General features: G+C 43.5%; 1 protein-coding gene across 12 annotated transcripts in view; it reads left to right on the top strand.

Annotated features, from left to right (window-relative positions):
• The window catches only part of STARD9 (StAR related lipid transfer domain containing 9), a 105,703-nt gene that overhangs the window by 45,450 nt on the left and 33,989 nt on the right, over positions 1-26,264 (top strand). For 7 of the 12 annotated variants that reach the window (XM_049899740.1, XM_049899751.1, XM_049899746.1 and 4 more), the window contains 12 exons: positions 653-769; positions 1,106-1,138; positions 1,225-1,286; positions 3,011-3,123; positions 10,524-10,593; positions 11,961-12,033; positions 13,352-13,419; positions 14,667-14,764; positions 15,187-15,396; positions 15,576-15,673; positions 16,628-16,705; positions 17,189-17,260. In XM_049899740.1, coding sequence (XP_049755697.1) covers positions 653-769; positions 1,106-1,138; positions 1,225-1,286; positions 3,011-3,123; positions 10,524-10,593; positions 11,961-12,033; positions 13,352-13,419; positions 14,667-14,764; positions 15,187-15,396; positions 15,576-15,673; positions 16,628-16,705; positions 17,189-17,260 — 1,092 coding nt within the window. The other 5 variants (XM_049899745.1, XM_049899747.1, XM_049899749.1 and 2 more) reach the window with 5 other exon arrangements.

Below are 26,264 nucleotides of genomic sequence, written 5' to 3'. Positions count from 1 at the left end.
AGTACAATAAAAAGAAAAAAAAAACAAAGAGTAGTCTTGTTCTCATCTGCCTGGTAAACACCTACTTTATCCTTTCCTTCACTTTCAGGCAACCAGCCACCCCTTCCTTTGTGCCACCCCAGTATTTATAGCACTTAACTAGTTTGCTTGTATGTCTTTGCCCTTCTCCTAGGCTCTCTTTGCCTTCAGATAGGGACCGTGTTGTTTTTGTACGTTCAGTGTCTAGCGTTGTGCCTAGCATATAGCGTTAGTTGCTGTGAAGTCGATTCCAACTCATGGCAACCCTGTGTGTTACAGAGTAAATTGCTGCATAGGGTTGTCTTGGAAGCAGATCACCAGACCTTTACTTCCGAAGTACGGCTGGGTGAGTTTGAACCACCAATCTTTAGGTTAGCAGTTGAGCGCAAACCCTTTGCGCCACCTATGGGCCTCAGTACATAGTAGGCACTTTGAAAAATACTTGAATGAATGACTGAGTAAATGAATATTCTTTAACTATCTTTTTCTGAAGCTGAGAGTGATTCTGGTGAAATGAAAACTTATACTCATGTATGTTTAGAATACTTAATAATTTTTAAGATTAAAATATAATTCTGAATCTCCTATGGAAAGAAGGGCCACAGCGACACGCTTTCTTCTTTTGTTGTTACAGGTATTCCAGGATTTGGGGACTGAAGTGCTGTCTGGAGCTGCCAAAGGCTATAACATATGCCTCTTTGCCTACGGACAGACAGGCTCTGGGAAGACATACACCATGCTGGGGACCCCAGTGAGTGATTTTGTATTGTAATCTGAGATCTTCCTAATGCCACAGCAAGCCCGAGTCTTGTATTGCCTGACCGGGGTTCTGTCTTTCTCACTGAGAGATAGAAAGTGAGTCTGTCAACTTTAGCAAGATTCATGGAACCTCTTCTGTATTAAGAATGGGTTTCTAAGCACTTTAATTGAAAGTTTTCTACATGTCTCCAGTGAAACTCCCTACAGTGAAGAGGCTAGCACAATTAGCCCCTGTGTCGTCCTCCATGCTAAGGATGGTTCCTGGGTGTTGGTGGGGAAGACCATCACCATGAGTGAACAGCATTGCTTGCTTTCTTCTCTTCTCCAGGCCTCCATGGGGCTGACGCCACGGATATGTGAGGTATAGACTCTCTTGACAGGATCTTCTCAAAGTAGGTCTCCTTTATACACTCCCTTCAGTGAAACCCAACCCTCTGATTTGTGCAGGGTCTCTTCAGCAGGGAGGAAGACCATCCCTCACTGCCTTCCTCCTGTAGGATAAAAGTAAGGTAGGAAACTGTCAAGCTCTGGGGCCTGAAATGTTTCTACTCCAAATTCTAGCATACTCAGCTGTCTTTTCTCGGCTTCCAGAGTTACCCAGAGGGATGGAGAAAAGCCACAGAAGAAATACTGTGCAGTACAGGGAGATGAGAAACATAGTTAGGTCCTTGGGTTGTACCTGTTGCCGTCAAGTCAGTTCTGACTCATAGTGATCCTACAGGACAGAGTAGAACTTCCCCATAGAGTTTCCAAGGGATACCTGGTGAATTCAAACTAACCACCTTTGGTTAGCAGCCATAGTTCTTAACCACCGTACAACCAGGGTTCCCTCCTTTGGTTGTACAAAACCTAATTCTCTCTCTTTAAGTTTAATAAGAAGGTCTCTCCTTCTGTGGACCAGGTTACTCTGGCTGTTTGGTTTCATTTACCTTCACTTTTTGTATAATATTTTTGGAATAACCCATCTATCCTCTTACTAGGTTGTTCTCCAGGGCAGTTGTTATCTCAGACTAGTGTTGGCTATTCCAAGGTAAAGTTTTAACCAGCCTGTAGTAAAAATACTGATGTCAGGTTACCAGCTGCTCTTTATTCAAGACCATGCTGGCCCTACTACTTTTTTGGTGTTCACCTGTCCTTTTTTTATAATCCAAGATATAATTCACATACCATAAAATTTGCCCTTTAAAAATGTGCTATTCAGTAGTTTTTAGTATATTCATAAGGCTATACAACCATCACCACTGTCTAATTCCAGAACATTTTCATCACTCCTGGTTTTCAGAATAGAAATTTGAAAACTCTATTTGTGTGTGTGTATGTGTGTTTACACATGCATGAAATCTGGGACCCACTACTCTCCAGGAGACAGCTGGGGTTTCTGTGTCCTGCTATGAGAGTTATGGAGAAAAAATATGTGACCAGAGTATGGGTATAGCCACAGGCCAGCATCCATGTTCCAGTGAGGAAAACCGTTCTGTGAGAAGTCTGCTTTCTTGTTTACTAGAATCTTACTGATTTGAGTAAAGAATTGTAGCTTTTAAAAATTTTTTTAAAGGAATGTAATGCCAGTAGGTTGGAGCATATCTGATACAGAATCCCAGTGTATAAAACTGAGAGAATGAGAATTGTCCTACTTAAAGCAGACCGTTCTTACTTAGCTTTCCTTATTGCTAGCAGTGGCCCTTGTGATGCTTTCATGGAACAGTAGTGCTCAAAGAAAACATTTGAAAATCACTTCAAGAAATGAGCTCTTTAAACTCTGCTGCAGCAGCCTGATCAAGGCACAACCTGGTGGCTCTGTTAAAGCCTATGCCGTTGAGTCAGTTCCAACTCATACCGACCCCATAGGACAGAGTAGAACTGCCCCACAGGATTTTCAAGAAGCAGACTGCCACATCTTTCTCTCGCAGTGTGGCTGGTGGATTCAAACTGCCAGCCTTTTAGGTAGCAGCCAAACGCTTAACCTGTGGCAGCATACCCTAAAAACCTCTTGAAAGCCAAACTTGAATCAACCCTGATACTGTAAGCCTAAAACTATAAAGTGATGATAGCCAGTGCCTAAAACACTGTTGTACACCTGTAGAAGGATACTCAAGGTGGGCCCTCGCTTGAGCAAGGTCTTAAATTACCAGATACTGAACAAGAAACTCCTGATTCTTGGTTTAGTGGTTTTCCCACAAGACTTAGCCATTTTTCAAAATCTAATTGTGTTGTCTTTTTTACTTGTCTCTAGTTTCCTGGAAATCTATAACGAAAGGGTACGGGATCTTTTGAAGCAATCTGATCAGAAGAAGCCCTATACTCTGCGGGTCAGGGAGCACCCAGAGATGGGGCCCTATGTACAAGGTGAGCCATCGTGTCCTTTGAGGTCTGAGACCAGACCGAAGCCTGGGAACCTCTCCTAACCAACCAGTTGCCATCTTGTCAATTCAGACTCACGGTGACCCTATGTGTGTCAAAATAGAACTATACTCTGTGGGGTTTTCAGTGGCTGATTTTTCAGCAGTTGATTGCTAGGCCTGCCTTCTCAGGTACCTCTAGGTGGATTCAAACTGCCAGCCTTTTGGTTAGTAGTTGAATGCTTAATCATGTGCGCCACCCGGGGATTTCGGAAGCTCTGTTAATGTTCACTAATTCATTCAACAAATGTGTAATGACTACTTATTATATGCCAGGTACTGTACTAGAACACTGGATATTGTTGTTGGGTGCTGTCAAGTCGGTTCTGACTCATAGTGACCCTATAGGACAGGGTAGAACTACCCCATAGGGTTTCATAGGCTGCAGTCTTTGTAGGAGCAGTTTTCTAGGTCTTCTTTCACAGAGCAATTTGTGGGTTTGAACCACTGACCTTTTGTTTAGCAGCTGAGCACTTAACCATAGTGCCACCAGGGCTCCTTAGACACTGCGTAGATTCCAATAAATAGAATAGTCATAGTCCTGCCTTCATAAGCAAGCTTACAATCTGGTAAGGTAACTCAGGAAACAAGCAAACACTTAGTAAAAAGTTGTGATAAAACCAAACCAAACCGGTTGCTGTCGAGTCAATTCCGATTTATAGCGACCCTATAAGACAGAGTAGAAAAAGAGCGCCTGCTGGATTCAAACGGCTGACCTTTTGGTTAGCAGCTGAACTCTTAACCACTACGCCAGCAGGGTTTCCCGAGTTGTGATAGGGCTAATGATAAAAAATAAATAAGTAGGTATGGTGATGAAAATTCATATTTGTGTCTATTCCAAAGAAAGGGGATCCAACAGATTGAGGAAGTTATCGAGCAATATCATTAATACCACACACACAAGTAAAGTTTTGCCGAACATCATCCAAAAGGAGTTGCAGCAGCACGTCGACAGGGAACTGCCAGAGATTCAAGCCAGATTCAGAAGAGGACATGGAACCAGGGATATCATTGCTGAGGCCAGATGGATTTGGGTGAAAGCAGAGAATACCAGAAAGACGTTTACCTGTGTTTTATTGACTAGGCTAAGGCTTGGACTCTGTGGATCACAACAAATTATGGATAACATTGCGAAGAATGGGAATTCCAGAATACTGAATTGTGCTCATGTGGAACCTGTACATAGACCAAGAGGCTGTTGTTTGAACAGAACAAGGGGATACTAAAAAACCCAAGGGGATACTGCGTGGTTTAAATTCAGGAAAGGTGTGCACCAGGGTTGTATCCTTTCACCATACTTCTTCAATCTGTATCCTGAGCAAATAATCTGAGAAGCTGGACTGTATGAAGAACATGGCATCAGGATTGGAGGAAGGCTCATTAACAATCTCTGTTAATGCAGATGACATAGCCTTGCTTGCTGAAAGTGAAGAGGACTTGAAGCACTTACTGATGAAAATCGAAGACTACAGCTTTCAGTATCAATTGCACCTCAACATAAAGAAAACAAAAATCTTCAAAACTGGACTAATAAGCAACATCATGATAAGCAGAGAAAATATTGAAATCGTCAAGGGTTTCATTTTACTTGGATCCATGGTCAACACCTACAGAAGCAGCAGTCAAGAAATCAAATGATGCATTGCATTGGGCAAATCTGCTACAAAAGACCCTTTTAAAGTGTTCAAAAGCAAAGATGTCACTTTGAGGACTAAGGGCCACCTGACCCAAGCTATGGTATTTTCAGTTTGCCTCATATGCATGCAAAAGCTGGACAATGAATAAAGGAAGACTGAAGAAGAATTGATGCCTTTAAATTGTGGTGTTGGCAAAGAATATTGAATATACCATGGACTGCCAGAAGAATGAACAGATCTGTCTTGGAAGAATTACAGCCATAATGCCCCTTAGAAGTGAGGATGGTGAGACTTGGTCTCACGTACTTTAGCCATAGTATCAGGAGGGATCAGTCCCTGGGGAAGGACATCATGCTTGGTAAAATAGAGGGGCAGTGAAAAAGAGGAAGACCCTCAACGAGAGGGATTGGCACAGTGGCTGCAGGGATTGTGAGGGTGGCTCAGGACTGGGAAGCGTTTTGTTCTGTTGTACATAGGGTTGCTATGAGTCGGAACCAACTCGATGGCACCTAACAACAGTGATGGAAAAGAACATCGGGAGGTGTAGGAGACCCATCGGCATGGGATGGTCAGGAAAGGCTTCTCAGAGGAGGCGTAATTGAAGCTGAGATCTGAAGGAAGTGCGGGAGCCACTCGTGTGATGAATGGTGCAGTGAGAGGAAGAGTGTTGTGTAGAGGGAACAGCATGAGCCAGAGCCCTGAGGGAAGAGCTGGGTATTTTCAAGGAGGCCAAGTGGCTTAAGCTTTGTGAATAAGGAGGATAGTGGCATGGGGTAAGTTTGAATCTGCAGGTGCCAGATCCAGCAGGGCCTCCCTGATTTCCAGGTCAGCCAGTCTTCTTTCCAGGGGCCTTTTCTTTCCTACTGGTGGTGATAGAGAGGGTGGTAGAGATGGGGAGTGGTCAAATATAGGCCATGGTCTGAACTGCTTCCTCATCAAGCTCTGATATTTCAGAGTGTTTGGTACTATCTGTCCTATTCCATTAGGCTAGGTCTTGCTTTGAGTGGTAACAGTTGAGTTCTTTTGTGGAAGAGGTTTTTACATTTCCAGGCCGCTCATAAGGAATAGTATGTACATTTTTATGCCACTGTTCCCACAGCAGTGTGCTAATTTAATCCTGACAAGGAAAGGAACATGAAAGATCTCTTCTTTGGTAGGGACATGGCCAATGGATGAAGACTCGTGGGTGTGCTCAGTCACTGATTTTTCTACCTGTGTCTTTTTCCAAGTGCCCCATCATAAATGGAAGTTTGGAAACAACAACAAAAGTACCATATACTTTGCTGGAAGCCAGTTTGGGTTTCCTCTGCAAAACTCTGTGGACATAGATTTCTGTGTGGGTCCAAGCAGTACTTTCAAGGCAGACCATGAGTTGATGTAGCAGCATCACAACTTCTCATCTTTATCTTTTTTGGTTTATGTGGGAATAACTAGAGGAGACCTCAGACATAGTCCAAATGTCCTCATTATTAAATGAAATCTAGAAGAAGTTAAGGGACTTACCCAAAGTCACACAGCTAGATAGAGCAGGCTTGGACCTTGGAACCTTGCCTAGGACCAGATTGAGAAGAACGGGACAGGACCTTGACGTTGAGTCTGGAGGAGACTTAGGACCACAGATTCTTTGATTGGAATAGTATCTGAAAACCAGAGAAGATATGTACTCACCCAAGGTTATATGGCTTGGGTCACGCACCCAAGGTTAGTGGCAGGCTCAGGATTAAAATCCAGGGCTCAAGATGCAATTTAGCGTTCTTTATTGTGGAGACCTTTATGGAGTGAACCTTTGGGGTAGGGGTGGGGCGTGGGGGTGAGCAAAGAAAGGGAGCAAGAGGTGTTTGGTAGGAAGTAAATTCTGAGTCAGCAGTGTCTCTTAGGTCCAGAGTTGTAGGTTTCCTGAAGCCAATCTGGACTTTCTCAAACCATTGCAGATAATAGGTGACATTCCTCCCATTTCTTATTGAATAGAGCCATGAGTTCAACTAGTATAGAACCAACCTTGGAAGCTAGGACCCTAAATAGTCACACTGAACTGTGTTGTTCCCATTGCTACTCTCTGATGGCATTATAGCAGTTTTTTTATTTAAAGATTTTTTTGTTTATTCTTTCATCTGTATCTGTCTGTCTGTCTTCAGTCTCATGCTTTCTGTGAATTTGACTCCAAAGTAGAAAGTGGTTTCTAGTTTCAAATCAATCCTACAGGAATTTATTGAGCACTTACTAGATGCCTATACTACTTCAGTGCCATGAGGTATATGAAAATATAAGGCCCAGTTCAGCCCTTAAAGAACTTGCAGTTCCAGTTCAGAATTGTGGGATGAAACTTGATAGCTGCCTAAATCCAAGGAAAGGAAAGGGGTATCCTATTACTCTCTACAAGAAATTTGCTTATTAATTAGATGAGGGATTAAGTCGAAACTTGAAATGTAAAGGGCCCTGCCCTAAGCACACATAAGAAACCATTGGCTGTGGTAAAGTGATATCTAAGTGAGACAAAGACAATATCATATTTTTGCTTTGACCTTTATTTTAATACAGAGAGACAGGTACAAAGCAGGAGTTGCTGGAGGTAGGTAATTGGGATTCTGAAAAAAATTATTTTGTATTTTCTAATAACAGTTTATTAACAATAACAGGAGTTAATTTTTTTTTCTTTTTAATCCTTAAACTCTTTTTTCCCTTGCTTTTCTGCACTGACTGGGACTTCTAGACAGTATTTTTAAAAAATGGTAACAGTATCTTTCTTGCTTCTAAGGAAAAGCTTTTAATATTTTACCAGTAAGTATGATGTTTGTGATACCCAAAAAAGTTTAATAGATATTCTTTATCATGTACTTCTCAAACTATCTGTGGTGAAGGACCAGTTGTTAAAAAAATTTTCAATCCGTGGCATACCAATATCTTTTATAAAATGAAATAAAGGCGAATTACTTGGGAAATAAAAAGATAATATTAATTAGAAGCCCAAATTTTTCATTTCTGGATTTAACAGATATAAAATTATTCTGTTGTTATAAAAGTTTCTGGCCCATTTCTTGTGAATATTTTAGTGTGTTTTTTCCTACAAACAAGGATATCCTCCTATATAATTACAGGTAGCTATCAAAATCGGAAAATTAATTTTGGTGCATTACTAATAGTCAAGTTTCAGTAATAGTCCCAATAACTGCCCAGTTGTATTTATTTATGATGTCTCCTAAAGAGTTCCCCTGTCTTCCCTTGACTTTCATGAACTTGACACCATCAAGTGGTATGTAGTTTTTATTTGCCCCGTTACACATGATGCTCACTTTCATTGCTTAGCTAAGGGGACGTCTACCAGGCTTCTTTACTCTGAAGTTACTATTTTTCCTTTGTAATTAACAAGTATTTTGTGAGGAGATACTTTGAGATCGTTGGGTGGTGCAAACAGTTAACACGTTCAGCTGCTAACCGAAAGATTGGAGGGTTGAGTCCACCCAGAGGTGCCTTGGAAGAAACGCCTGACTATCTGCTTTGGAAAAATCAGTCACTGGAAACCCTATGGAACACAGTTCTACTCTGACACACATGGGGTCACCATGTGTCACGATTGGCTTGATGGCAAATACCCTGTTCCTCATCAAATTTTCAGTGTATTCATTTTATTTATGTTGGTATAGATTCATGCTTTCCTGTTTTTATTCAGTGGATTATTATCTGTTACTATTATTTTTTATTTTGATGCTCAAATTGTTCCAGATTTAGCCAATAGGTTCCCCTTCACGTGGGCTTCTGTGACATTTTAACATATTACTGTCCTTTTGGAACACTTTCTTGCTTTCCGACACAAGATATGCCAGGCTCACTTCTATTTTCCCTGCCTCAGCCTTGAATCAGCCATTACTCTTAGGTACCCTAGTTTTTGTTTTTTTTTTTTACCCTAGTTACTGTTACTGGAGAGTGGTATTTAGAAATCAAAATCTGGGTGCTAGATATACTCATTGCTTTGGGATGTTGTAACTCCTAATTCCGATCAGTGGACAGCTAGGTAATATGTGTTCACACTAGTACTTCCAATTCTAATCCAATACACCTAGTTTCTTTCCAGATTTTTTCCTTTCCATATTTGTAGTTCCCTTATCTAACCATGAGAAGTACTTATTTGACCATTCCCCCTATGTGTAATCAGTCTCCGTTGCCTTTGCTTCCCTCTCTATGGATGCCCACCTCATCATGGCTGTGCTTTTGACTCCCTGTGCTGGGCCACCTCACCACAGGAAACCTTCCTCACCATGTCCAACCCCAGAACTTTGAGCTGGGCTGCCTGTCACCCCTTTCCACCAACCATTGGGTACCTTCCTTACCCCTCTTGGTCTTCATATCCCTGTGCTGGGCCACAACCCTGCCCCAGCATGAAGGCCCACCTCACCCCATGTGAGCTCCAGCACCCTGTACTAGGCCAGTCTCTGTGTAGATGCCCTCCTCTCCTCACTTGGACTCTGACTTCGCATGGCAGGCTGCCCCCACATGTGGCCAGCTTTCTCACCCTGCCTGGGCTTTGATCTTGCTCTGGGCTGCCTCCATGTGGATGCTGTCCTCACCCCACTCAGACTCTGACTTTCTGTGCCAGGCTATGGCACATGTGGCCACCCTCTTCACCCTACTCTTGTGTCAGGCCTTCCCTCTACATGGGTGTCCTCCCAACCCTGCTTAGCTTCTGACTCGGCAGTGGGAGGCTGCCCTTGGCATGGATACTCTTCTCCTCCTGCATGAGCTATGACACTGCACACTGGGCCACCCCCATCCCAGTGTGGACACCTTCCCAACCTATTCATCTATTAATGTTTTAGTATATAGCCTTAAAAGATAAGGAATGAATGCTTTAAAAAAAAAAAAAAAAAGGGCTACAAAACCATCATCACACCTAAATAATAACAATAATCCCTTATATAAAAAATCCAGTCAATGTTGAAATTACTTTGTTAATTTTTGGTGTAATTGTATTCAGTAGTGGGTCCATAATGTTGTTTTGCTCCCACATCTCTAATACAGAGATTCTTAAGCACAGTTGTGAAGATCCTTTGTGACTTGGTTAGTAACTAGCCATGAAGATTTACTTCCATGCCCTTAAGGTCCCCTTCATCTATCTAAAGGCTACTCATTCTACAGTAGCCAAATTCAAGACTCATCTCCATGGAACCTGCCCTAACCTCTCCTCTGATCTCCTTAGCACTTATTATCACTTCTACTCCTGTAACACTTGGCCATATTGTCCTATTATAGAATAACTTCTCATGATTGTAGACTGTAGGGGATAGGGACACGTGCATTGTATATTTTGTATGCCACACTGAGTCTGTGCCTTTTGGAATACTTAATACCAACCTACCTCCAGAATTTTGTGAGGGCCAGAGGAGATAATATATAAGAACTTTTCTAGTAAACTATATAGCAAAATTCTAAGGAATTACTGTTACTGTTTTACTGTTGTTAGCCTGGCCACTCTGTGGATTCTAGGCCATAATCTCTGTAGGGCAGAGACCTATGTTCCCAGAGTCTATCACATTACCTGAGAGTAGGCTTCCAATAAATATTTGTTGACTTATTATCTAAATGAGTTTTAGCCAAGTTCCTCATTCTTCTCCATCAAGTGATATGAAATTGGAATGACAAAATTAAGGACAGGGAAAGGTTAAACCTTCTCAAAAAATTTATTTAATTTCTTTTGTCCCTCTTGCAAATCTGATAGGTTTATCTCAACATGTAGTTACCAACTATAAGCAAGTAATTCAACTCTTGGAGGAGGGGATAGCAAACAGGTAACAGGTTTGTTTGTTCCTATCATTCTTTTACCTCATTCACCTGTCCTCTGTTCTCATTATTCCCCTTTGGAGGACTTTGTATGATGATACAATTGTCTCTGTCTGCAGCTTCCCACCTCTACAATCAGGGACCCTTCTCAGAGCGGTGATATACTCAGGATGAGTGTATGGCTAAGAGTTAGTGCTCTTACTAGTATTGATACTGGAGTTTGGTTTGGATAAAATGGTATTAGGCAGTCAGCCCAGAGAGTTACTCTGCCCCTTGTCCTGGAATATACAGCTTCTGCCATTTGGATCGAAGAAAACATTCTTGTCTGTACTGCCCTCTGCTCAGGCTTGATAGAGATGAGTATCCATGCAGTGTAAAGTGTCTTCAGAAAACCTGCTTTAGCATACTTGAAAAGGCTACCCACAAGAGACTATCTTTTGAATATGTGTTGAATATGCTGTAGATGCCCCTGAAAATTATTGTAAATTGTGATAACACTGCCTATTGTCAGTTACTGTGTCAGCATGTTATCAATACACACCTGAAAAAATGCTTTCATATGAAGAAAAGTATTTAGAGTTTTCTTTTTGCCCATTAATAGCAGGTAAAAGTGAATTGGACAGAAAGGAAAAAAATTAAACTAACGTTCTACTCTTGGGTCTTACAGGAACATATCCTGGTGGCTCTTCTAGCCTTCAGGATATCCTGAGTTCCTTGGTCTTTTAAAGTGTAAGGCTTCGCCTTTACCTGAATCATGAGACCAGCCCCTAGATTTTGGCCCATTTCTTAATTCTTCAGCTCCTCTGAGAACATTAGATGGCCTTAAACTAAAGCATGATTGACTTAGATTTAGATGAAGGGAAAGCTCTCCTGACTTTAAGAGTTAACATTGCAATGGGTTCCTAAGGGAGACTGTGGATTCTATCTGGTTTAAGTACGATGTTGACATAATTCAGCATGGCCTTTCAAAGGCCTTTGTGGCATTACAATATTCTATGTTAAAAGACAACTCCCTTTCTCTGTCATTGAGTCGTCTTCAGCAAGCTCTCTAATGGCCCATCTTGGGGATGTTTTTCCAGGTTGATGACACTCTGGTATTCCCCCTTTCACTCTGATTTTTGCTTCTATTGCTTTTTTAAAAAATTGTTCTAACATGGTTTGATATGAAGTTATACTACCTTTTATTCTCAGATTTCAGCACATAGAGTGCTGTTTCTGCCCTCTTTTGGCCTGACTGTACTAGACTAACTATGGATCAATTATTACTCTCATCTGTGAACCTCCACACTAACATTTCTTGTGTTTCCTGTGGATCTATAAGGATTCACCATGCACAAACCATACTTGTTCTAACTGCCTTCCCTTGTGTACACAGAATCACAGCAGCCACCCATGTTCATGAGGCCAGCAGCAGATCTCATGCCATCTTCACTATTCACTACACACAGGTTGGTTACCCTTATATTTGATGAGACTTCTTCCTCTCTTTTCCCTTTTGGCCACTTTTCTTTCTTCCTCTCCTCTTCCTCCTACCCTTCCATTAACAGGTCCTCATGTGAATGGAGTGGAATGACCTCATATCATAGAGAAGGACCCATATGCAATTGATTAAGCTACACACCCAGAGAAAGTACAGACATTTCATAAAGATTAATCAAAATATATATTTTACTTTTAATATTTCAGAGCACTTTTACATCTTTTATGTGATCAGTATGGGCATTTATAATGAAAAACAAGGTTGAAATGAAAATAAACATTAAAATTAAAAAGTAGGAGATTCACCTCCAGTATGATGGAGTGAAGAGGTTGACAAATGCTATTCCCAAAAGCAAGTATAGAGCTGGACAAAACTGTCAAAAAGAACCCTTTCTATGCTCTGAAAATAGACCAAAGGCATACAACAAACTAGGAAGGATTTGTTTATGAACACTGCCCCATACGTTTTCCAAGGACTGCCTGGTGGATTTGAACTGCCAGCCTTTTGGTTAGCAGCCATAGCTCTTAACCACTAGGCCACTAGGATTTCCGCTAAATTTTGGTTAAGAACAGTGCGAATGTATGGTGTTCTTGCCTTGGGCTGCTTCGGTCCCCATCTGCACCCCTAGATCTGTGGGCAGGGCAGACTCTGAAAATCTACCACTGCCAAGAGGAGCTCACTTGATCTGGAGCATTGTCAGTTAAAGTGGTGACCTTGGTGGCAAGTGAACAAGGAGGGCCAGTGGCTCCACTAGCCTAAGGTCGTGGGTTTGTTTTAGGCAAGACACTGACCGGCAGACCATCTAGAATTTAACAGGGAATTCCAGAAGGTGATACAGCCACAGGGGTATCACCACCACAACAAAAACACTACTATTAATTCCTTAATACGATCTGCACGTATCCTGGGTTGGCTGGAAGCTGTGCACATGTGCAGCACAGACCAAGTGGCCCAAGCCACACAGCCCTGACAGAGCCTGTGTATGTATGCACAGAAGACACAAGAGGGCCCTGTGGCTAGTGAATGCTGGGGTACCCACACACGGATCTATCAGTAGAGAGGAGAAGTCTTACTGGCTCAAGGTGTTTGGTCCAGCTTCTGACCACTTCCATAGTTTTAGGTTTTCCATTTAGATCTTGAGTGAGATAGCTAAAAATCCAAAATATCACCGTGGTTAGGAGAGTCTCTCTTAACCACTGTGCCACCAGGGCTCCAGGAGAGCGTCTAAGGGGGGAGAAAACCACAAAGTCCCAAATGATAAGCTTTAAATGTGTTCTCTTCCGTAGGCAATCCTGGAGAACAACCTCCCCTCTGAAATTGCTAGCAAGATCAACCTTGTGGACCTAGCAGGCAGGTAATTAGGATCTCAAAGCCAAAGGAAGTTACTCCCTTGGCAATCACCTTGTTCTTGCCCACTGTACAGGGAATAAGCTTGTCCCAACCTTTGTCATCCTGAAAAAATTACAAAAGAAATGAATTCTTTGAATACTAGGTCGAGAAGTTATGGTTTTCCAGAGTGTTCTTCTAAGTCAAGGGTTCTCAATCTTAGCTGCCCATTAAAATCACCTGGGGCGGTTTTAAAACTCCCAGCACCTAGTTACACCCCAGGTCAATTAAATCCGATGATTGGGTGGGTAGGGAAGGAGAAGTGCAAGCATCAGTAGTTTTTAAAGCTGTCCATGTGGATCCAATATATAGCACAGGTTGAAACCCACTGCTCTAAGTGGAAGCACACCGTCTTCCTCTGATTTAATATTGATTTTACGTAGTTGTGTATGTTAGTAGGAAACCCTGGTGGCTCAGTGGTTAAGAGCTTGGCTGCTAACCGAAAAAGGGCAGCAGTTCAAATCCACCGGCCATTCCTTGGAAACACTATGGAGCAGTTCTGCTGTGTCCTACAGGGTCGCTATGAGTTGGAATCGAATTGATGGCAGCAGGTTTTGGTTTTATAGGTTAGTAAAAAAACAAAAAACAACTTTTTAAGCATTGTGGGAGTAGGGGGAAGATCCTGCCTTTTAAAAATAAGAAGGAATCATAAATTGTAGCCACATATGTATGCAGAAAGAAGAAATTCTAAGCTGAAATAAGGTAAATTTTATTTTTAAACTGCTAAATAACATAGTAGAACAACTCTTAAGAACTAAGTGCTCTCTGCAAGAAACTATATCAGTCAATCTAAAGTGTGTTGTTTTCATATTTCCCATTAAAAAATGAATTTGAGACAGGTGACAGTTAATAACTAGTAAATACTGTAAGTCCATTAGTACTTGAATTTAAAACAATAAGGATAGAGAGTAAATATGCTATAACCTTTGTTAATATCATTACTGTAAATGAGCATTACATTTAACTTAAAGTGTTCTACCAGCCAAAATAAAAACAGAAATGTGATGAGTTATTTGATTTTCATTGCCCGAGAAGTAAAAGCCTGCCAGTTCTTTTCAGAATGGCAACATTTTTTCTGGAACTGAATTCTAAAACGAACTTATTGTGGGGGCCTTTTAAAACAACATGATGTACAAGGTAATGTATAGTACTTTCAACAGCATTATAAGGATAGTATCATCTTGTTTGCTTTTGTTTTCATGGACTGTTTTATAGTGAAAGAGCGGACCCCAGTTACTGTAAAGACCGGATTACTGAAGGAGCCAATATCAACAAGTCCCTTGTGACTTTGGGAATTGTCATCTCCACCTTAGGTATTGTGATGATAGACCGGATCATAGGAGTGGGCGGGAGACTTTGGAAAAAAAACTGGCAGATTCTTATTTCGTCAGAATGGAGGTGGAAACTACAAGGTTCTTTTTCTTAAGGTTACCTTATTTTTTGGGGGGGACATGAGAATTTGACACTTGCCTATGGGTTTAGAGTACCATGTGACCCTCACCCTAGCACTATCATTTCAGAAACGCAGAAGACAAATTGTGTGGCACGAACACTTCATGCCAAGTGTCCAAAATCTAACTCAGGGCTCAACCTGAAAGCATCCTACTGTATGCAGAAGGAGATTAGGAAGTGTAATACTTCAGTCTGTGGTCTTCAACCACTGTATTGTTTGTAATCGGAATGCCCCTGCTTCATAATTCCTTCTTTCGTCTACCTCTGTGTTTTGTCTTTTAAGCCCAGAACTCCCAAGTATTCAGCAGCTGCCAGAGCCTCAACAGTGCAGCTAGTGATGGTGGTGACAGTGGGATTCCTAGCTCTTCTTCTAGGACCAGCAGTGGAGGGAGACCTTCCCGGAAGCAATCTTACATCCCATACCGGGACTCTGTGTTGACCTGGCTGCTGAAGGACAGCCTTGGCGGCAACTCCAAAACCATCATGGTTGCCAGTGAGTGGGGTGCTGTCCTCTACGTTGGGACTGGTACTCTGCCTCAGAGAAAAAACTTTGACTACCCAGGGTTCTGTCATACAACATGGGCGATAGCAGCGAGGCAAGTGGTTAAGGGCTGGTTGGAAGGGCTTGCCGTTTTTTGTTTTTTTTTTTTTAACTCTTCCCTTCCACCTCAGCCGTGTCTCCTGCACACACCAGCTACAGTGAGACCATGAGCACACTGAGATACGCATCCAATGCCAAAAACATCATCAATAAGCCACGGGTGAATGAGGTGAGACCCTCATCTGAAGTTCTGGTCTGGCATCGCCTACACAAAGTTCTCTTTATTTTTTTCTCACATTGATTTCTTTCTATTTGTAGTCACCGCATCTTACCAGGTGTCTCCTCCAAATGATGACAGTGAAATTCTTTCAATATCATACCCTTCTCTCATCTCTACTGACTTTATTCAGGAACTTTTTATGAATAATTTATTTTTGCTGCTTCTCTAAGGCCATTCCTTTCAAGATCCCTGATGCACCTTTGCCACTCTAAGAAAGATCATTTAAAAGTTTATGTGCGTACTGCTTTTGTTTTGAATTAATGATCATCTGTGCCTGTGTTTTATTTTTCTATGCGAATTGCAGTGACTTGGTTTTGGGCAAGAAGAGGAGAATAAGGAATTCATTAGCTTTGAAAGCTGATCATAATGAGAATATTTCAAATGTTCTTTATCTCCTTGGCAACTTCAGTGAAAAATTACCAGGTCAGGGATCACAAATTCATGGCCAGACATACATAGCCCATCTATGGACTTTTAAAAAAGGCAGCATAAGGGCAGGTGTTACGTGTAGTCATAATACAGGAAGCTTAGCGCTTACTATCTATACCTGCCCTGGCATGGGTGTTACTGTCCTGGCATTTGTGTTACCTGCCTGGCCTCCTACTCTAGGGCAGTGATTCTCAAATTTTAGTGTGTAACAGAATTACCTAGAGGATTTGTTAAAACAGATTTCTGGGCTCTACCCCCCAGAGTCTCTGATTTAGTAGATCTGGGATGGGGCCAGAGAATTTGCGTTTCTAGTAAGTTCTTTGATGAAGTTGATGCAGCTGGTCCTGGACCCCCTTTGAGAACAGCTGCTCTAGTAATCCACTTCTTCCAAGGTGATTTGACTGTAATTCCCAGCTAGATGGGGGAGGTCTGCAGGCCATTATCAATCAGTGGTGATAGTTCTCTCTGTTTCAGGATGCAAATGTAAAGCTGATCAGAGAACTCAGAGAGGAGATCGAAAGATTGAAAGCCATGCTGCTGAGCTTTGAACTGGTGTGTAGGCAATTAGAACTTTCCCATGTTCAAGTGGGGTTCTCCTCCTGATCCCCTGAAGAGTTAATTTAGGAGGGCCTCTTCCTCTGCAGAGTCTGGGCCTTGCTGTATTCCATGTGCTAAGCTGAGTGAAGTAGTGGAGCAGAGGCAGGAGTACAGACTGGAGGGGGCTTCATTACTCTGTAGTTCCAGATGGGGCGGGCATCCCCTCCGTACAGCATCTCTGTTGTCTAAAGGGCACTTGCCTGAATTGGCCTTGCTTTATTTGTGGGTAGATATAGACTTGGGGCCCTCCAGAAAAATTTCTTTGAATTCTTCTACCTTGTACCAGCGTGAGTGCAAATACTTAGGATTCTGTTTTATTTCTGATTTTAATGATAAATTAATTTGCCCGCCCCTTATCTTCCTTCACAAGAGTAAGGGTGGGACCCACCAGAATGGCAGACCAGTAAAATGTCAAAGCACATCTCTCTCTCTGTGCAGAGGAACTTCAGTTCACCGAATGACGAAAAAGATGAAAATCTGAAGGAGCTGGTTCTCCAAAATGAGTTGAAGGTGGGTGTGTTAGGAGGGATCAGTTCTTTCCATCATACTGGGAGCAGGTCTGCTCTTCCTCCATTATTCCTGGGCCAGGGCTGCCCCTCAACAAGGCAGAGAGGGTGTGTCTAATTTAAGGACAACTTTTGTCTTCCCTGAGCCTTGAGTGGGGATGTGTTTGCCTTAGGGGCTGGCAGTTGGCTTTCTGACTTGCCGTTTTGTGGTCTCAGGGGTTCATGATAACTTCTTTTGGATAGTGACAGTAACTTATGAAAATATTTACTTTCAGTTAGTAAAACAATCACCAAACATGTATTTATTGATCGCCTAATATGTGTCCAGAGGAGCCCTGGTGGTGCAGTGGTTAAATGCTCAGCTGCTAACTGAAAGGTCAGCAGTTCAAACCCACCAGCCACTCTGTGGGAGAAAGATGTGGTGTAGTCTGCTTCGTTAAAGATTACAGCCTTAGAAACCCTGTGGGACAGCTCTACTCTGTCCTATAGGGTTGCTATGAGTTGGAATCAACTGGATGGCAGTGGGTTAATATGTGCCAAATATATACTATAAAAGATGCAAAGAAGTCCCTGCCTTCAAGTGGCTTGCAGGCTTATTGGAAACATATTTAGAGAATGGTTAAGTGTGATAAGCTATATACTTTAGATGAAAGGATTTTAAATAAGAAAGAAATAATGGCTTGGAATTTTCCGATCAGGCATCAAGGTGCTGGGTTTAGAAGGCAGAGAACTTAAATTAGACCTTGAAGGATTGATAGAGTTTGTGAGATAGGGAGAAGGGGGAAGGTATTTTGGGTGAGGGAGGGGTAGCATAAGCAAAGCCATGGAACTGGGAGAAGTAACTGGTAGGGAGGCCATGTGGAAGCACATAGTACAAAGAAGGCCAAGCTGATTAAAATAGGTGTTCATGGTAGAGAGTAATGGAGCAAGGTTAGGACCAGTGCAGGATGTTTGAAGTTGTTGTAAGCAGCATTAATCATAGTTTCTTGAACCAGTTTGGTGACTGTCCAGGCATGGCCAGTAACTTGAAATTTACCTCCTAAATTGGAGGTTACTGAGAGACCAAAGAAAGAGGCAGACAACTCCAGTGCAACAGCGAAGGAGTTTTATTAGGGAGATTACATACATACGTGGTGGTCCCTAGAGGCTGCAGGACCAAAGCAGATCTCTGCACTGTGCAGTGGGAGGGCAGAGGTTTTATAGTGGTGGTGGGCAGTGGTGGCTCCATGCCAGGGGCTTACATAAAAATGCAAACTGTAGTGAACCGGTGGACTGCATGAGGGCGCTCATGTGTAGCCTCACAAAACTTCTTTCCCCTTCAGTCCACCCCCCCAAGGCCAACTCTTACAATCTGGCACGTTTTCTCTCTTGTGCCATAGTACAAGAGGCCCCATTCTCTCCCCGTCAGGAACAGATATAGAAGTGGGATTGGCCAAGTGCCGTATGGTGCCTGTGCATGTGCAAGAGACAAAGAAAGTTACTGTGTGCCCAGAATAGGGGGAAGGCTTCTCTGATACGAAGAGAAAACTGCGGGAGAGGAAGCGACCCAATTCCTAGGTTCCTGACAGAGAATGCTCTGGGCCCAAGGCCTTTAGTTAGGCAGCCTGGATGGGAGGCATAGAGGCAGACCATTTCCCCAGCAGTCCACTTGCCAGCTCCCATCTGGGTGTTGGAAGAAGAAACAAAGCAGTACCATGTCCTGGTATGCCCTTCACCATTTGGGACGTTGAGCTGCGTGTCTGTGGTTTGGGACTTAACTCTGGTGAGTGTTCCACCTGTGCATCATTTGAGGCAGCCTTTAATGAGGGTTAATAGCAAGACTATTCCCAGCAGATTGACTAGGCCTGCTTGGAGGAGAGATCCCAACCAGCCACCCCAGTCATGCTTAATCCAAGCCAACTGAATAGATCACAGGGCTGCATTTGCCCAGTCGTACGTATGTTTGACACATCCTGGTTTATTTATATAAAAGCAGCATATTCCTCCCAGCATGGCACATCACACGAACAGTACACACTTCAGTACAAGTAATACAAAGCTCTCTTTCTCAGCACAGTTGAACAAGGTATTACCATTGCCAGACCAGGCTAATTCAGACTCGGTGTAGTCAGTCAATGTACATCGGACTACTTGGTCATATTCTGCAAGTTCTCCTCATCCAGACTAATGTCAGACTCAGTCTCAAAAGTACCGTTCTCAATATCAAACCGTCTAGTCCTATGGCATTTACGTTTTTTAACACACAGAAAGAAATTTCCTTCTAAAGTTGCAGCAGTCCTCACAGGCAGCTTTCGTATTTCAAAGAATGTTTTTCATGAGTAGTGGAGTTGACTATTCATTTACCACATGATCTCCTCAGTACACCAGGCTACGCATTCAGTTGATCCTTGAGATGCCTTCCTTGTGAAAGATCAGCTGGAACCATGTGGGGAGATGACTCATCTCAGTTCAAATGTTGACAGAGCTAACAGTCGGTCTGACTGGCAGCTCTAGCAAAAACCTGTATCGTTGGGGCCCATGAATGAGGGACTTGTCCATCATTGGGAGATAATCTGGGAAGAAAGAGACAACATTAACAATTCGCCCTTCCTCCCCCTGTCTCCTATGAGACTTGAGGTGAGGGTTGCCTGGGTATATCCACCCAGGGTGTGTGTCCTAGTCTTGCAGTGACCTCTGTGGGAACCCAGATCTTTTGTTAAGAACAATTGTATACAAAGAAACACATTTTATAGACTAGACAGTTGGATCAAACGTGGTGCAAATGAGAAATGCCCTGCAGGGAGCTGCTGCACTGAGACCCGAGACTGCTTGCCTAAGATGTATGGTTTAGGCTGGGGTTGTCTTGTCCCCTCCCATCAGCCTTTTAAGCCTGTCCATTGAAGTTTTTGACTGCCCCTGTGACTTGGGGGTGATACAGAGCATGAAGAGTTCATTCAGTATCCAGTGGAAGCCTCTGTATAAGATAAGATATGACTTACCTGCCAGGAACATCCTAGCCTGTTGGCTTGGGACTCTGTCCCTGGGCAGGTTTTAGCATTGTCCAGGGTATCATAGGCAAGTCAGCTTTTCTATGCTGTCCAGCATTTTCTAATGACAGCAGCATTCCGTGCGTGTAGACGCAGTCTAAGATGGTATGTGAATCTACGTGGGCTGTCCTCTCTTAAATCTCGGAGGTGATGGGTTGTAGACGTCTTCGCTCTGCAGTCAGTTGGCAGGAGCAGCCAGTCTGCTCATTGGTTGTTCTCCCTCTCAGCACAGGGTCCTTTCTGGGGACCGTCCACATGAGTAACAAAAGTTTATCAGGAGCAGAACGGATTTTTTTGTCCAGATGTCTTGTCCCCATAGAGGCTTGCTCTGTGTGTCAGTCTGAGGGTTGTCAGTGGCCAGATTGAATGGCCAAGCTATTAGCTGTAGCCTACATCGCCGTTTCCATATGCACCTCCCACCCCTACAAATGGCCGTAACTGCAGCAATTCCCGTCAGGGCTCGGAGGCAGAAGTTTACAAAGGTGTACATTAATAACATCAACGTCGTCAATACCTGTAATAGGGATTTATAGGGGCCCCGAAGGGATTTATCCATAGCCAGACTTGGGAAAGGGTCTCAATGATGGTGACCTAAAACCCAAAAGTTTCCTCCTTTTGGTGCCAGGTGTTACTAGAGATGATGGTCACCTGGGCAATGATGTCTAAAAACTCTAGACGTACGGTTCTTTTCGTTTTCTCCTTGAGCATTAATTGTAACATAAGGTCTTCGGTCCTTCTGGCGACAGGAACCCAAGCTTAATCCTCAGTCTGAATCATTTCTGGAGGTCAGAAGATCGGGGCAACGCTGTCGGAGCCCTCAGTCACTTGTGGGGTTACACCCTCACCGTTCCGAGTGCAAGCAGGGGTTCAGCCCCGCTGCCTGGCAGCATGGAGATGGTCCCGCCTTTTGTAGTTTTTCCTTTACTGTTGCAGCTGTGACTATATTACTGCTTGGTTATCTTGGCCGGGGCAGTTATTAGAGAATTCCAGAGAGGGCCTCTAAGGGCTCTTCAAGGCCACTCAACACAAGCTATCTTGAAGGCCTTTTTACTCCTTTTTTTTCCTACTGTTTAAACTGTTGGCTTTGCACTAGGTATTATAGGGTGTTCTCAGCATTAGGGACCTGCTTAGCTCTTCCAACTATCTCTGGCCCCGTTGTTGGAGGGCTTTGAGCAACGGCTAGGGGAACAACCCGAATCCCCCATTTTTACAAACCTGCAGGCGAGCGTTTCTAGTCGCTTGTCCTGTTTGAGACACGGCTGCTCAATACGTCAGTTAGTCGTGGCTACACACGACTGCCACACATCTCTAACTGTGACCCTTTCTTCAAAGGTCTTGTGCATGCATCAGCAGCTAGCCAGGCTCTGGTGGCCAGCTGAGCAGTCCACAGCAGTGACCATCCCGCGGCCACCACTGCTCTCCTAGCTTCTTTTCCACACTTACGAAGGTACACATCTGCCCACAATCAGGCTATGCCATTTGCCATTTTCAGGGCATCCCCATACTCTGGCTAACATGAGATTTCCCTTGGAGAAAAGTATACGGGCCAGACCTCCCCTTGTGGAGGTCACTGGCTGTCTTAATTATCTAGTGCTGCTGTAACAGAAATACACAAGTGGATGGCTTTAACAAACAGAAATTTATTCTCTTACAGTTTAGGAGGCTAGAAGTCTGAATTCAGGGTGCTGACTCTAGGAGAAGGCTTTCTCTCTCTGTCAGTTCTAGGGGAAGGTCCTTGTCATCAGTCTTACCATGGTCTAGCAGCTTCTCAGCGCAGGGACCCCAGGTCCAAAGGACATGCTCCACTCCCAGTGCTTCTTGGTTGCATGAAATCCCACTCCTCTCTGCTCACTTCTCTCTTTTATATCTCAAAGGAGAATGGCTCAAGATATAGCCTAATCCTGTAGATTGAGTCCTGCCTCATTAACATAAAACAAAACAAAAAAAAAACCCAAACCCATTGCCATAGAGTTGATTCTGACTGATAGCAACCCTATAGGACAGAGTAGAACTGCCCCATAGAGTTTACAAGGAGTGGCTTGTGGATCCTAACTTCCATCCTTTTGGTTAGCAGCTGATCTCTTAACCACTGCACCACCAGGGCTAATTCTGCCTTATTAACATCATAGAGGTTAGGATTTACAACATAAAGGGTAATCATATCAGATCACAAAATGGAGGACAACCACACAATACTGAGAATCACAGCCTAGCCAAATTGATCCATGTTTTGGGGGACATAATTCAATCCATAACATTCCACCCTTTGGCTCCCCCCGCAAAATTCATGTCCTTGCCACATGTAAAACACTCACTCCAACGTATCTCAAAAGCCTTAAATCAACCCCAATTCCTAATTCTGTCCTGGGAGAAAATTCCTCTTAATCTGTGAAACCCAGAATACAAGTTACCTGCTTCCGAAGAGCAGTAGTGGAACAGGCTAGGCACAAGGTAGACATTTCCGTTACAAATGGGTGTAATTGGAGGGAAAGAAGGGATAACAGGCACCAAGCAAGTTGGCAGAATGCATTACATTAGCTTGCAAGGCTTGAAGATAATCCTCTGTTCCTGAGACCATTTAGGGAGTGGCCCTGCCCTCCAAACTCTGGGTGTTGGCCATACTCTCCAGATTCTGGGTGGAGGCCCTCCAGCACTGGGATTCAGCTCTGCCTTCCAGGCCTACTGGGACGGCAATTCTGTTCCCTGGAATTTGGGCAGCCCCATTCTCCTAGTCTGTCCGAGTGGGGACAGTAATCCCTTGGCTGCAGCAGGCTCCATTCTTCTGCTACTTGGACATGGCAGCCTCCTCCCCCACCACCACCACCACCTCAGCTTTGGGCAACGGATCCAGCCCTGTCCCGCTGACACTTGTGAAAGGCAGCACCACACTCTGGAAACAAGTTGGTGAAGATCTGATTCTTTGAAACCCAGGAGGCCATGACCCTACCCTTTGAGACCCAGCAGGCCATATTTCCACCCTTTGAGACCCCAGAGGTTGTGGCCCTATCCTTTGAGACCAAGGCAGCTCTGCTTCTTATGTACCTTGTCTCTCCAGCTTCCACTTCCTGGTCCTTTGGCCAGTTGAGCCCTTGACTCCTCAGGCTTCTTGGGCCAGCCCAGCCTCAGCCCTTCTTGGGCAATTGTTATAAAGCTCTTTAGCTCCGTGGCTAAGTGCCTAAAGGCTCCCCACGCCACCAGCAAACCTCGGCTGGAAGGCACTCAGCTGTCTCCCTTCATGGGTTGGCAAGCTAAGCTCCACTGATAAATGCCCAGAGGCACCCCGCTCCACCAGGAAGCCTCCTTCCTGACGGCCCTGAGCTCTCGTTTTGTGGGTCAGCTCCCCTGTACCATCTCCCACCAGTCTCCTGCTGGTGTTTCTCTGCTGCTGCTGCTTGCCATCTGCACTGTCTCTGGTGTTACAGCCCTCCTCACTTCCTTCTGAACCCTTACCAGAATTGCCTTTGATGTCCATAATTCCACCAACAGATTCTTCAAGGCAATCTAGGCTTTTACCATTAGACACTGTAAAACTCTTCCAGCCTCTACCCATTCACAGTCTCAAAACCACTTTCACATCTTAGGTATCTGTTAGAGCAGCACCCCACTCTCAGTACCAGATTCTGTCTTAGTTATCTAGTGCTACTATAACAGAAATACCACAAGTAGATGGCTTTAGCAGAAATTTATTCTCTCATGGTTTAGGAGGCTAGAAGTCCGATTCAGAGTGTCAGCTCCAGGGGAAGGCCTTCTCTCTCTGTCAGTTCTTGGGGAAGGTTCTTGTCATCAATCTTCCCCTAGTCCCTTCTCAGCACAGGGACCCCAGGTCCAAAGGATCCTCTCTCTTCTTGGTGCTTCTTTCTTTGAGGGTTACACTTCTGTGTGCTTGCTTCTCTCTCTTATATCTCAAAAGAGATTGACTCAAGATACAACCTAATCTTGTGGATTGAGTCCTGCCTCATTAACATAACTGCCTCTAATCCTGTCTCATTAATATCATAGAATTAGGATTTACGATACATAAGATAATCACATCGGATCACAAAATGGAGGACAATTACACTGTACTGGGAATCAGCCTGGTCAAGTTGACACACATTTTGGGGGGACACAGTTCAATCCACAACACTGGCCAACCCGGGATTTCCCCTGCATAAAAAAGCATACAGGCCAGACCCCCCTACATGGAGTTCGCTGGCCAACCCAAGATTTCCCCCGCAGAGGCCTCACTCACTTCCACTCACCATTTCCTTGGTGTCCTGGATGGCTCGCCAGTTGTCCAGGCATGGACCAGTAACCTGAAATTTGCCTCCAAAATTGGAAGATGCTGAGAAACTGAAGAAAAAGATGGGCAACTCCAGTGTGGCAGTGAAGGAGTTTTATTAGGGAGACTTATGTACAAGGCAGTCCCTAACAGCTGCAGGACCAAAGCAGATCTCCACACCCTGCAGTGGAAGGGCAGAGGTTTTATAGTGGTGGTGGGCAATAGTGGCTTCATGCCAGGGACTTACATAAGGATGACTTAGCAAACTGTAGTGAACTAGTGGACTTATATGAAGGCACTGGTGTTCAGCCTTGCTAAGCCTCTTTCCCCTTCAGTGAAATAATAAAAGCATTTTGGAGAAATTAGTATGACAGTTGTATGTAAGATGATTTGAAGGGAGGGAAAACTGACAACAGAGAGGCCGACCAGGAAAGAGACTGGTGTTATGACCTAGTGAGGGCCAGGACCAGGACACTTTGGGAAAATAGAATAAATGGTGATTCCAGAGACATATAAAAGGAAGGTTTTTAAAATTGTGAAAATATGCACAACCAAACATCTGCTAGCTCAACAGTTTCTGCACATATAATTCAGTGACATTGGTTATGTTCTTCATGTTGTGCAACCATTATTGCTCTCTTTTTCCAAGTTATTCTACCACCATTAACACAAACTCAATGCCCCCTAAGAAAAAACTCTCCCTTAAAAGGAAGATTTTTTGGTGGCAGGTTGGGTTTAGATCTAGCAACCAAACTGTCTCAATTTCCAGAATTCTATTTTTATTGCATCATCCTTATCATTATTAAAGGATCCTAGCCGTGTCAACATTTTGTTAGCCAAACTAAACTTCAAGATTAAATTTCACATTCAGAAGCTTTTCAAAAATTCCTCGTTTAATCACATATTACGGTTTTGGGTACAGAAAATATCATCACCCTCTATATAAGAGATGAAGTAAAAGAGCCAAAACCATCCCAAGCTCATGTTTTGGTGGATTTCTGTAGCATACGGAAAAGCATCATTGACGTTTAACACAGGCCAGCAGACCTGGAGTTGAACCTGCCACTTGCTGGCTTTATGCCTTTAGGCAGTGTAGGATTGGCTGATGAACACAGACCAGACGGGGAGGCTGTTCACCAGTGCCTCCAGGTAGCCAGGCTGGCAGAACTGTAAGGCAGAGTGTGCTGCTGTTTACCTCTGCCAAGGATACCAGTCTCACTCAGCCCTTCATGTTGCCCTGTAATTCATTAGTTTTCAGACATCAACTCAATGATTGTAACATTGCAAATAATGCTTCTAAACCTTTTGCCGTCGAGTCAGTTCTGACTCATAGCGACCTGATAGGACAAAGTAGAACTGACCAATAGGGCTTCCATGGCTGTCATCTTTAAGGGGACAGAGTGCCACATCTTTCTCCTGCAGAGTGGCTTGTGGGTTTGAACTGCGGACCGTTTGGTTAGCAACCAAGTGCTTAACCAGTGCACCACTAGGGCTCCTTATAATGCTTCTAGGGTACATAAAATATTTGTGCCTAAACTTGGCATGATATTTTTTTCTTAATATTATTTCATAATATTTTTTCATATTTTTTTTTCTTCTTCTTATGAGAGAAGTACTTACCTGCACCCAGTTCCTTTTCCTGAGCTTCCTTAGTTCTTCCATTCCCAGGATAAGCTTCCTGCCTATGCAGTAGTTTCACCAATAGAGGAGAAAAGGACCCA

The sequence above is a fragment of the Elephas maximus genome, chromosome 10, assembly GCF_024166365.1.
Source record: "Elephas maximus indicus isolate mEleMax1 chromosome 10, mEleMax1 primary haplotype, whole genome shotgun sequence".
Lineage (NCBI taxonomy): Eukaryota > Metazoa > Chordata > Mammalia > Proboscidea > Elephantidae > Elephas > Elephas maximus.
Note: the sequence above shows the minus strand (reverse complement) of the source record. Positions and strands in the feature narration are given on the sequence as shown.